Source organism: Oncorhynchus nerka, linkage group LG13, assembly GCF_034236695.1.
Source record: "Oncorhynchus nerka isolate Pitt River linkage group LG13, Oner_Uvic_2.0, whole genome shotgun sequence".
Classification (NCBI taxonomy): domain Eukaryota; kingdom Metazoa; phylum Chordata; class Actinopteri; order Salmoniformes; family Salmonidae; genus Oncorhynchus; species Oncorhynchus nerka.
The window spans coordinates 5,186,788-5,200,918 of NC_088408.1; the positions used below are offsets into that span (position 1 = coordinate 5,186,788).

Genomic DNA, 14,131 nt, shown 5'->3' on the forward strand with positions numbered 1-14,131 from the left:
ACCCTACTACCACCTACTACCCTACGACCACCTACTACCATACCCTACTACCACCTACTACCCTACTACCACCTACCACCTACTACCCTACTACCACCTTACCACCATACCCCTACCACTACCACCTACTACCATACCCTACTACCACCTACTACCACCTGCTCTACTACCACCTACTGCCATACCCTCTGCCTACCAATCTACTACCATACCCTACTACCACCTACTACCATACCCTACTACCACCTACTACCATACCATACTCACCACCTACTACCCTACCATACTACCACCTACCACCATACCATACTTACCACCTACTGCCCCATACCCTACTACCACCTACTACCATACCATACCATACTACCATGCCCTACTACCATAATGCCTACTACCACCTACTACCATACCCTACTACCACCTACCACCATACCATACTACCACCTACTACCATACCCTACTACCACCTACTACCATACCCTACTACCACCTACTACCATACCCTACTACCACCTACTACCATACCCCTACTACCACCTACTACCATACCCTCTGCCACCTACTACCACCTACTGCACCATACCATACTACCACCTACTACCACACCCTACTAACACCTACTACCATACTACCACCTACTACCACCTACTACCTGCTACCATCCTACTACCATACTGCCACCACCCTACTACCATACTACCACCTACTACCATACCACCTACTACCAATCTACTACCATACTACCACCTACCACCATACCATACTACCACCACTACCATACTACCACCTACTACCATACCATACTACCACCTACTACCATACCCCTACTACCACCTACTACCATACCATACTACCACCTACCTACCATACCCTACTACCACCTACCATACCTACTACCACCTACTACCATACCCTACTACCACCTACTACCATACTACCACCTACTACCATACCATACTACCACCTACTACCATACCCTACTACCACCTACTACCATACCATACTACCACCTACTACCATACCCTACTACCACCTACTACCATACCATACTACCACCTACTACCATACCATACTACCACCTACTACCACCTACTACCATACCATACTACCACCTACTACCACCTACTACCATACCATACTACCACCTACTACCACCTACTACCATACCATACTACCACCTACTACCACCTACTACCATACCCTACTACCACCTACTACCATACCATACTACCACCTACTACCATACCATACTACCACCTACTACCATACCATACTACCACCTACTACCATACCCTACTACCACCTACTACTACCGTACTACCACCCTACCATACCCTACTACCACCTACTACCATACTCCTACTACCACCTACTACCATACCCTACTACCACCTCCTACTACCATACCCATACCACCCCACCTACTACCCTACCATACTACCCACCTACTCACCATACCATACTACCACCTACTACCATACCCTACTACCACCTACTACCATACCATACTACCACCTACTACCATACCCTACTACCACCTACTACCATACTACCACCTACTACCATACCATACTACCACCTACTACCATACCCTACTACCACCTACTACCATACCCTACTACCACCTACTACCACCTACTACCACCTACTACCATACCCTACTACCACCTACTACCATACCCTACTACCACCTACTACCATACCATACTACCACTACTACTACCTACTACCACCTACTACCATACTACCACCATACCACCTACTACCACCCTACTACCATACTACCACCTACCATACTACCACCTACTACCATACCATACTACCACCTACTACCATACCTACCACCTACTCACCATACCATACCACCTACTACCATACCATACTACCACCTACTACCATACCATACTACCACCCTACCACCCTACTACCACCTACCACCATACCCATACTACCACCTACTACCATACCCTACTACCACCTACTACCACCCTACTACCACCCTACTACCACCCTACACCACCTACTACCATACTACCACCTACTACCATACCATACTACCACCTACTACCACCCTACTACCACCTACTACCATACCATACTACCACCTACTACCACTACCATACCCTACTACCACCTACTACCTATACCATACTACCACCTACTACCATACCATACTACCACCTACTACCACCCTACATACCATACTACCACCTACTACCACCTACTACCATACCATACTACCACCTACTACCACCTACTACCATACCATACTACCACCTACTACCACCTACTACCATACTACCACCTACTACCATACCATACTACCACCTACTACCACCTACTACCATACCATACTACCACCTACTACCATACCATACTACCACCTACTACCATACCCTACTACCACCTACTACCGTACTACCACCTACTACCATACCCTACTACCACCTACTACCACCTACTACCATACCATACTACCACCTACTACCATACCATACTACCACCTACTACCACCTACTACCATACCCTGCTACCACCTACTACCATACCCTACTACCACCTACTACCATACCATACTACCACCTACTACCACCTACTACCATACCATACTACCACCTACTAATCAAATCAAATCAAATCAAATCAAATTTTATTTGTCACATACACATGGTTAGCAGATGTTAATGCGAGTGTAGCGAAATGCTTGTGCTTCTAGTTCCGACAATGCAGTGATAACCAACAAGTAATCTAACTAACAATTCTAAAACTACTGTCTTATACACAGTGTAAGAAGATAAAGAATATGTACATAAGGATATATGAGTGAGTGATGGTACAGAGCAGCAAACAGTAGATGGTATCGAGTACAGTATATACATATGAGATGAGTATGTAGACAAAGTAAACAAAGTGGCATAGTTAAAGTGGCTAGTGATACATGTATTACATAAGGATGCAGTCGATGATGTAGAGTACAGTATATACGTATGCATATGAGATGAATAATGTAGGGTAAGTAACATTATATAAGGTAGCATTGTTTAAAGTGGCTAGTGATATATTTACATCATTTCCCATCAATTTCCATTATTAAAGTGGCTGGAGTTGGGTCAGTGTCAATGACAGTGTGTTGGCAGCAGCCACTCAATGGTGGCTGTTTAACAGTCTGATAGCCTTGAGATAGAAGCTGTTTTTCAGTCTCTCAGTCCCAGCTTTGATGCACCTGTACTGACCTCGCCTTCTGGATGATAGCGGGGTGAACAGGCAGTGGTTCGGGTGGTTGATGTCCTTGATGATCTTTATGGCCTTCCTGTAACATCGGGTGGTGTAGGTGTCCTGGAGGGCAGGTAGTTTGCCCCCGGTGATGCGTTGTGCAGACCTCACTACCCTCTGGAGAGCCTTACGGTTGAGGGCGGAGCAGTTGCCGTACCAGGCGGTGATACAGCCCGCCAGGATGCTCTCGATTGTGCATCTGTAGAAGTTTGTGAGTGCTTTTGGTGACAAGCCAAATTTCTTCAGCCTCCTGAGGTTGAAGAGGCGCTGCTGCGCCTTCTTCACGATGCTGTCAGTGTGAGTGGACCAATTCAGTTTGTCTGTGATGTGTATGCCGAGGAACTTAAAACTTGCTACCCTCTCCACTACTGTTCCATCGATGTGGATAGGGGGGTGTTCCCTCTGCTGTTTCCTGAAGTCCACAATCATCTCCTTAGTTTTGTTGACGTTGAGTGTGAGGTTATTTTCCTGACACCACACTCCGAGGGCCCTCACCTCCTCCCTGTAGGCCGTCTCGTCGTTGTTGGTAATCAAGCCTACCACCTACTACCACCTACTACCATACCATACTACCATACTACCACCTACTACCATACCATACTACCACCTACTACCATACCATACTACCACCTACTACCATACCCTACTACCACCTACTACCATACCATACTACCACCTACTACCATACCCTACTACCACCTTCTACCACCTACTACCACCTACCATACCATACTACCACCTACTACCATACCATACTACCACCTACTACCATACCCTACTACCACCTACTACCATACCCTGCTACCACCTACTACCACCTACTACCATACCCTACTACCACCTACTACCATACCATACCACCACCTACTACCATACCATACTACCACCTACTACCACCTACTACCATACCATACTACCACCTACTACCACCTACTACCATACCATACTACCACCTACTACCATACCATACTACCACCTACTACCATACCATACTACCACCTACTACCACCTACTGCCATACCATACTACCACCTACTACCATACCTACTACCATACCCTACTACCACCTACTACCATACTACCACTACCACCTACTACCATACCAAACTACCACCTACTACCACCTACTACCATACCATACTACCACCTACTACCACATACTACCACCTACTACCATACCATACTACCACCTACTACCACCTACTACCATACCCTACTACCACCTACTACCATACCATACTACCACCTACTACCATACCCTACTACCACCTACTACAACCTACTACCACTTACTACCATACCCTGCTACCACCTACTACCACCTACTACCATACCATACTACCACCATACTACCACCTACTACCATACCCTACTACCCTACTACCACCTACTACCACCTACTACCATACCCTACTACCACCTACTACCATACCATACTACCACCTACTACCATACCCTACTACCACCTACTACCATACTACCACCTACTACCACCTACTACCATACCCTGCTACCACCTACTACCACCTACTACCTACTACCACCTACTACCATACCATACTACCACCTACTACCACCTACTACCATACCCCGTTCAAAGGCACCTAAATATTTTGTCTAGCCCATTCACCCTCTGAATGGAACACATATACAATCCACGTCTCTATGGTCACAAGGCTTAAAAATCCTTCTTTAACCTGACTCCTCCCCTTCATCTACACTGACTGACGTGGATTTAACTAAGGGATCATAGCTTTCACCTGGATTCACTTGGTCAGTCTATGTCATGGAAAGAACGGTCTGTCTTAGAGTTAGGATTCTATCTTACACCATAGACTGACTCACCATAGACTGAAGAGCTGAGCTGCACTGAGTTGAGCTGCACTGAGTTGAGCTGCACTGAGTTGAGGTACACTGAGTTGAGCTGCACTGAGTTGAGCTGCACTGAGTTGAGCTGCACTGAGTTGAGCTGCACTGAGCTGCAATGAGTTGAGCTGCACTGAGCTGCACTGAGCTGCACTGAGATTCACTGAGCTGCACTGAGCTGCACTGAGCTGAGGTACACTGAGTTGAGCTGCACTGAGCTGCAATGAGTTGAGCTGCACTGAGCTGCACTGAACTGCACTGAGTTGAGCTGCACTGAGCTGCAATGAGTTGAGCTGCACTGAGCTGCACTGAGCTGCACTGAGTTGAGCTGCACTGAGCTGCACTGAGCTGAGGTACACTGAGTTGAGCTGCACTGAGCTGCAATGAGTTGAGCTGCACTGAGCTGAGGTACACTGAGTTGAGCTGCACTGAGTTGAGGTACACTGAGTTGAGCTGCACTGAGCTGAGGTACACTGAGTTGAGCTGCACTGAGCTGCACTGAGCTGAGGTACACTGAGTTGAGCTGCACTGAGTTGAGGTACACTGAGCTGAGGTACACTGAGTTGAGCTGCACTGAGTTGAGCTGGAGGTACACTGAGTTGAGGTACACTGAGTTGAGCTGCACTGAGTTGAGGTACCTGAGTTGAGGTACACTGAGTTGAGGTACACTGAGTTGAGCTGCACTGAGCTGCACTGAGTTGAGCTGCACTGAGTTGAGCTGCACTGAGTTGAGCTGCACTGAGTTGAGCTGCAATGAGTTGAGCTGCAATGAGTTGAGCTGCACTGAGTTGAGCTGCACTGAGTTGAGCTGCACTGAGTTGAGCTGCACTGAGCTGCAATGAGTTGAGCTGCACTGAGCTGCAATGAGTTGAGCTGCACTGAGCTGCACTGAGTTGAGCTGCACTGAGTTGAGCTGCACTGAGTTGAGCTGCACTGAGCTGCACTGAGTTGAGCTGCACTGAGTTGAGCTGCACTGAGCTGCACTGAGTTGAGCTGCACTGAGTTGAGCTGCACTGAGTTGAGCTGCACTGAGATGCACTGAGTTGAGCTGCACTGAGTTGAGCTGCACTGAGTTGAGTTGCACTGAGTTGAGCTGCACTGAGCTGCACTGAGTTGAGCTGCACTGAGTTGAGCTGCACTGAGTTGAGCTGCACTGAGCTGCAATGAGTTGAGCTGCACTGAGCTGCACTGAGCTGAGGTACACTGAGTTGAGCTGCACTGAGCTGCAATGAGTTGAGCTGCACTGAGCTGCACTGAGTTGAGCTGCACTGAGCTGAGGTACACTGAGTTGAGCTGCACTGAGTTGAGGTACACTGAGTTGAGCTGCACTGAGCTGAGGTACACTGAGTTGAGCTGCACTGAGCTGCACTGAGCTGAGGTACACTGAGTTGAGCTGCACTGAGTTGAGGTACACTGAGCTGAGGTACACTGAGTTGAGCTGCACTGAGTTGAGGTACACTGAGTTGAGGTACACTGAGTTGAGCTGCACTGAGTTGAGGTACACTGAGTTGAGGTACACTGAGTTGAGGTACACTGAGTTGAGCTGCACTGAGCTGCACTGAGTTGAGCTGCACTGAGTTGAGCTGCACTGAGTTGAGCTGCAATGAGTTGAGCTGCACTGAGTTGAGCTGCACTGAGTTGAGCTGCACTGAGTTGAGGTACACTGAGTTGAGCTGCACTGAGTTGAGCTGCACTGAGTTGAGCTGCACTGAGTTGAGCTGCACTGAGCTGCAATGAGTTGAGCTGCACTGAGTTGAGCTGCACTGAGTTGAGCTGCACTGAGTTGAGCTGCACTGAGTTGAGCTGCACTGAGCTGCAATGAGTTGAGCTGCACTGAGTGAGCTGCACTGAGCTGCACTGAGCTGCAATGAGTTGAGCTGCACTGAGTTGAGCTGCACTGAGCTGAGTTGAGCTGCACTGACAATGAGTTGAGCTGCACTGAGTTGAGCTGCACTGAGTTGAGCTGCACTGAGTTGAGCTGCACTGAGTTGAGCTGCACTGAGCTGCACTGAGTTGAGCTGCACTGAGTTGAGCTGCACTGAGCTGCACTGAGTTGAGCTGCACTGAGTTGAGCTGCACTGAGTTGAGTTGCACTGAGTTGAGCTGCACTGAGCTGCACTGAGTTGAGCTGCACTGAGTTGAGCTGCACTGAGTTGAGCTGCACTGAGCTGCAATGAGTTGAGCTGCACTGAGCTGCACTGAGTTGAGCTGCACTGAGTTGAGCTGCACTGAGTTGAGCTGCACTGAGTTGAGCTGCACTGAGTTGAGCTGCACTGAGTTGAGCTGTACACTGAGTTGAGCTGCACTGAGTTGAGCTGCACTGAGTTGAGCTGCACTGAGTTGAGGTACACTGAGTTGAGCTGCACTGAGTTGAGCTGCACTGAGCTGCACTGAGTTGAGCTGCACTGAGATGCACTGAGTTGCACTGAGCTGCACTGAGTTGCACTGAGCTGCATTGAGCTGCACTGAGTTGCACTGAGCTGCGCTGAGCTGCACTGAGTTGCACTGAGTTGCACTGAGCTGCACTGAGCTGCAATGAGTTGAGCTGCACTGAGTTGAGCTGCAATGAGTTGAGCTGCAATGAGTTGAGCTGCAATGAGTTGCACTGAGCTGCACTGAGCTGCACTGAGCTGCACTGAGTTGAGCTGCACTGAGTTGAGCTGCACTGAGCTGCAATGAGTTGAGCTGCACTGAGCTGCACTGAGTTGAGGTACACTGAGTTGAGCTGCACTGAGTTGAGCTGCACTGAGTTGAGCTGCACTGAGTTGAGCTGCACTGAGTTGAGGTACACTGAGTTGAGGTACACTGAGTTGAGCTGCACTGAGTTGAGCTGCACTGAGTTGAGCTGCACTGAGTTGAGCTGCACTGAGTTGAGGTACACTGAGTTGAGCTGCACTGAGTTGAGCTGCACTGAGTTGAGCTGCACTGAGATGCACTGAGTTGCACTGAGCTGCTGCACTGAGTTGCACTGAGCTGCACTGAGCTGCATTGAGCTGCACTGAGTTGCACTGAGTTGCACTGAGCTGCACTGAGTTGCACTGAGCTGCACTGAGCTGCAATGAGTTGAGCTGCACTGAGTTGAGCTGCAATGAGTTGAGCTGCAATGAGTTGAGCTGCAATGAGTTGCACTGAGCTGCACTGAGATGCACTGAGCTGCACTGAGCTGCACTGAGTTGAGCTGCACTGAGTTGAGCTGCACTGAGCTGCAATGAGTTGAGCTGCACTGAGCTGCACTGAGTTGAGGTACACTGAGTTGAGCTGCACTGAGTTGAGCTGCACTGAGTTGAGCTGCACTGAGTTGAGGTACACTGAGTTGAGCTGCACTGAGTTGAGCTGCACTGAGTTGAGCTGCACTGAGTTGAGGTACACTGAGTTGAGCTGCACTGAGTTGAGCTGCACTGAGTTGAGCTGCACTGAGTTGAGCTGCACTGAGATGCACTGAGTTGCACTGAGCTGCACTGAGCTGCACTGAGCTGCACTGAGCTGCACTGAGTTGCACTGAGCTGCACTGAGTTGCACTGAGTTGCACTGAGCTGCACTGAGCTGCAATGAGTTGAGCTGCAATGAGTTGCACTGAGCTGCACTGAGCTGCACTGAGCTGCACTGAGCTGCACTGAGTTGCACTGAGCTGCACTGAGCTGCAATGAGTTGAGCTGCACTGAGTTGAGCTGCAATGAGTTGAGCTGCAATGAGTTGCACTGAGCTGCACTGAGATGCACTGAGCTGCACTGAGTTGCACTGAGCTGCACTGAGTTGCACTGAGTTGAGCTGCACTGAGTTGCACTGAGCTGCACTGAGTTGCACTGAGCTGCACTGAGCTGCAATGAGTTGCACTGAGCTGCACTGAGCTGCACTGAGTTGCACTGAGCTGCACTGAGTTGCACTGAACTGCACTGAGCTGCACTGAGTTGCACTGAACTGCACTGAGCTGCACTGAGTTACATTGAGTTGCAATGAGCTGCACTGAGTTGCACTGAACTGCACTGAACTGCACTGAGCTGCACTGAGTTACATTGAGTTGCACTGAGCTGCACTGAGTTGCACTGAACTGCACTGAGCTGCACTGAGTTGCACTGAGCTGCACTGAGCTGCACTGAGTTAAGTTACATTGAGTTGCCTGCAAGGGGACTGGTGGTAAATGTAATGTGTTGATTGATGGTATCTGCTGGCAAGACCCGTTACATAACAGAGCATTAATATTAATTTGCACAGTAGCCAATAGTCGCTTCTCATAAGGTGCTCTCCATAGAATTACAATCCAGTAGCCCATACATTACAGTAGCCAATAGGCGCTTCTCATAAGGTGCTCTCCAAAGAATGACAATCCAGCAAGCCCATAACAGAGCATTACAGTAGCCAATAGTCGCTTCTCATAAGGTGCTCTCCATAGAATTTACAATCCAGTAGCCCATACATTACAGTAGCCAATAGTCGCTTCTCATAAGGTGCTCTCCATAGAATTTACAATCCAGTAGCCCATATATTACAGTAGCCTTTAGCCCATTAGCCACACAATGTAAATGACTGTTGTGGGTTGAATCAACCAATTTGACCCATGTTTAAAGTGTCATCCTAGCCTACACAATGTATGCAACAGTTTCAACCTCCAGAGATTGGAATGATTCATGGTGTATGTGGGAGTTGTTTCTAGATAACGTGTATCTTTATGGTATAATTTGTTGTATAAATTGTTTTTTTGTTTTGTTTTTTTGTTTTGCTGCTGTAGGCTATTTACATTCTAGTCAAACAATTATTTCAGATAGGTTTGAGCAAAGATAGTCTATTATAGTGACAAGATGACCCGCTTTAACAATGGAAACACTGTAGACATTCCTCAAAGATGAAAGGCAGGCAATGAGGAGGCGAGATTAGGTGTGACCATTCTAGCCAACGAGAGGGCAGATACACGTGTGAACAACAGGCCATAGAGCTAGATAGAGGACTCATTTTTTAGTAGTTTCTGTGACAGCACGGGCAGCACCATTGAGGCTATCAAAGTAGTCCATTTTGTTCATCTTCATTGGTCGATTGCTCCCAACTCAGGAATTCCCACCCAGTTGACTACTTTAAAATGGTGGAAGCCCCAATGTCAACATCCATGCTAAAACAGGTTATAGCCATGATGAGTCCTATCTATCTCCATAGCAGGCACAACGGCACTGAACATTCATAACTGACACATGTGCTGTTTCCATCAGGCCTGTCATTATATTTTCTATCCAACATGAACTTCGCTTGCATAAAAAGGTCAGATGGAAAGCTGGGTTGAGTAAAACTCGACCTCTTTCCCTCTGGTTTGATCCAGGCTATTCGGAATCTTTGGGATGTCCCTACCCCTCATTGAAGTTTACATTTAAAATAGTTTAGGTTATAGTTAACGTTGAGGGAGGGTATGGACGTCCCAAGGAGCCCAGATTGCACTGCAATTTGATAGGTAGAGTTATTTGTATAGCGACGCCTTGTCGCCACCTCGTGTTGTAAAACACCATTTACACTTCGCTCAGGTAAAAAAAAAAACAACAACATACATTTGTTATTAGAAGAGAGAAAAATAATCGATTGTAGCTATGTAGATAGCTAAATGACAATCGAAGTATTATGAATCCACAGTTTGTGCATTTAGTTCTCGACAGAGATGAAAAGGAGGTAACATTTTATACAGGCACTTTTAGAGCACCCTTGCGGTCTTCCGTCAACGTGTTTAAAGACCCCATCATGTCCATGCTTGCAGAACGTAAGTGCTACTTCGAATGTTTTAGCCAAAATGTTGTGTTTCATACATTAGAGAAACAAAAACTTGGGTGTGTCATGTTGTCTGAAGAAGTCAACATCGATTTAGTGCAAGTTATGTCTTTAAAAGTGCCTCAGTACATATGTGCGGTTCGAAAGTCTGTCGAGCTAGCTAGCATAATGCTAACCACAATCACATTTAATTACCGGTAACTAGCAAGTTACTAGTAAACCTCAACAAGTTGAGTGCAACCTAAGTTAATAAATAACGTTATTTTTTATTAGGGCTAAATGTGTTGGTATATTTACGGTGTCTTGTCTCATTTCTGATCATTACCAATGTGATTAGTTATATAATGTTACGACCTTTTGACAGCCAGTTAACGTTACCCAGCCAACTAACTAGTTCTGGTCGAGAATGTTTTTTTTTCCCCGATGTTGTTTAGTGACTGGCTTTAATATTTTATCGTTACTCGCCGAAGTAAATATATCTTACTTGATTGAGTGCTGACTAACTTGTCTTTGTTGGCAATTTCTCAAGTTCAAGTGGTCAAAAGCAGTTTGTTTCGGGTTTACCGCTAAACTACCCCTGGGTCCATGCGAATGCATTGGATGATAGTGGGCGAAAGCATGGATCAGATCTACAAGCGAGACCGATTTAGTTTTCTATACGCTACGTACCGCCGTTGTGTCCTTAATAACCAAGGCACTTTACCCCCGAACTGCTCCCGGCCTGTGACGTGTTGGGGACTGTTGACAGCCTAAAATGTCCGTGCAAATGAACCAATAAAGTAGGTATTGTATTATTTTAAAAATTCTAATATGGTTTGTTGTTTTTAGCCCGTAAAAAACAGAAGTGGTCTGTTGACCCGCGGAACAGCGCGTGGAGTAAAGACGAGTCCAAGTTCGGCCAGAAGATGCTGGAGCGAATGGGCTGGTCCAAAGGGAAAGGTACTGTGGGGTTTGTCTTAGCAAACCACTGATAACCTAACAGTATACTAGTGACGGTATGCCACTGTAGCTCTATCTCAAGACAATTCGTCTTCCTGGGCTTCCTCCTTGCATCCTCTCTCCTCGCTTCCTTTTCAACTGTATTGGCGGAGAAGGTCCAAGGTCCCACTCTCTCCAATGCGTTTGGAAAAGGAGGTGAGGAGAGAGGAATCGAGGCAATACAAATTAAGAGCCTGTATCTAACTGTTTTGGCGTCATTCCCGAATGACATGTTCATCTGTCTCTACCAGGGCCTGGGGAGAACTGAGCAGGGCTCCACAGAACACATCAAAGTCAAAGTGAAGAACAACCAGCTGGGGCTGGGAACCACTGCCAGCCACGAGGTGAGTGGACAACTGGGGTGTGTTCATTAAGGCACACTGTCAACAACTGTTTCCTTATGGGCGAAGTTCAGGGTTTTATTAATTAGTGCACATTGTAGCAAAACGTTTTTCAACAGAAAATGATCATTATCAAGTTCAGGTAGTCCTTTATAGTTCAAGTCAGTTTTTTTTTTTCTTTTTTGGTTTCTAGTTGATACGACAAAGAATACTCAAGACTGCAGTGATGTACAGTGTTTTATCAAGGAATGTGTCCTCCCAAGTTATGTCCTTAGTTTTGATCTAATTTGTTCTGTTTCCAGGACAACTGGATCGCCCATCAGGATGACTTTAACCAGCTCCTGGCAGACCTCAACAACTGCCATGGTCAAAACACTGCCAATGGTAAATACCCAGACAAACAGAAGAATATACAACGTGCATTACTCTGTTCATAAACTCACTCGTCATATATGCGTGACCACTAGGTGGTGCTGTTGTACCATTCAGAGGAAGATAGTAGCCTACATTTAGCAGATGTGATTGTGTTCCTAGCGCCAACGGTGCAGTAATATCTAACGATTCACAACAATAAAAAAATGTATAACTATTAGGACTAGCAATGTCAGTCCAGAGAGAGTGTGTGTACGTACGTGTTGGAATGTATAGACTAGAGGTCGACCGATTATGATTTTTCAACACCGATACCGATTATTGGAGGACCAAAAAGGCTGATACCAGTTAATTAGTGATTAATCGGCCGATTTAAAAAAAAAAATATATATATATATATAATGTATTTGTAATAATGACAATTACAACAGTACTGAATGAACACTTATTTTTACTTAATATAATACATCAATAAAATCTATTTATTCTCAAATAAATAATGAAACATGTTCAATTTGGTTTAAATAATGCAAAAACACAGTGTTGAAGAAAGTAAAAGTGCAAAATGTGCCATGTAAGAAAGCTAACGTTTCAGTTCCTTGCTCAGAACATGAGAACATATGAAAGCTGGTGGTTCCTTTTAACATGAGTCTTCAATATTCCCAGGTAAGAAGTTTTAGGTTGTAGTTATAGTTATAGTATTTATAGGACTATTTCTCTCTATACCATTTGTATTTCATTAACCTTTGACTATTGGATGTTCTTATAGGCACTATAGTATTGCCAGTGTAACATTATAGCTTCCGTTCCTCTCCTCGCTCCTCCCTGGGCTCGAACCAGGAACACATCGACAACAGCCACCCTCGAAGCAGCGTTACCCATGCAGAGCAAGGGGAACAACTACTCCCAAGTCTCAGAGCGTGTGACGTTTGAAACGCTATTAGCGTGCACCCCGCTAACTAGCCAGCAATTTCACATCGGTTACACCAGCCTAATCTCGGGAGTTGATGGGCTTGAAGTCATAAACATGGCAATGCTTGACGCACAACAAAGAGCTGCTGGCAAAACGCACGAAAGTGCTGTTTGAATGAATGCTTACGAGCCTGCTGCTGCCTACCACCGCTCAGTCAGACTGCTCTATCAAATCATAGACTTAGTTATAACATGATAACACACAGAAATACGAGCCGTAGGTCATTAATATGGTCGAATCCAGAAACTATCATTTCGAAAACAAGACGTTTATTCTTTCAGTGAAATACGGAACCGTTCTGTATTTTATCTAACAGAGGGCATCCATCAGTCTAAATATTGCTGTTACATTGCACAACCTTCAATGTTATGACATAATTACGTAAAACTCTGGCAAATTAGGCGTCCCAAACTGTTGCATATACCCTGACTGCGTGAAATGAACGCAAGAGAAGTGACACAATTTCACCTGGTTAATATTGCCTGCTAACCTGGATTTCTTTTAGCTAAATATGCAGGTTTAAAAATATATACTTCTGTGCAATGCTTTTCTTAAAATCAATCATGTTTATGGTTAGGTACACATT

The 14,131-nt window shown here is 46.1% G+C and overlaps 1 protein-coding gene across 2 annotated transcripts in view; it reads left to right on the forward strand.

Moving 5' to 3' along the window:
• The first annotated feature begins 10,807 nt into the window (after positions 1–10,807).
• Positions 10,808–14,131, forward strand: part of pinx1 (PIN2 (TERF1) interacting telomerase inhibitor 1) — an 89,159-nt gene continuing 85,835 nt past the window's right edge. The window contains exons 1-4 of one of the 2 annotated variants that reach the window (XM_065026137.1): positions 10,808–10,873; positions 11,710–11,825; positions 12,111–12,203; positions 12,503–12,584. In XM_065026137.1, coding sequence (XP_064882209.1) covers positions 10,855–10,873; positions 11,710–11,825; positions 12,111–12,203; positions 12,503–12,584 — 310 coding nt within the window. In that variant the 5' untranslated portion in view covers positions 10,808–10,854. Of the gene's footprint in view, positions 10,874–11,709; positions 11,826–11,943; positions 12,016–12,110; positions 12,204–12,502; positions 12,585–14,131 lie in introns of those variants that run through there. The other variant, XM_065026136.1, reaches the window with a different exon arrangement.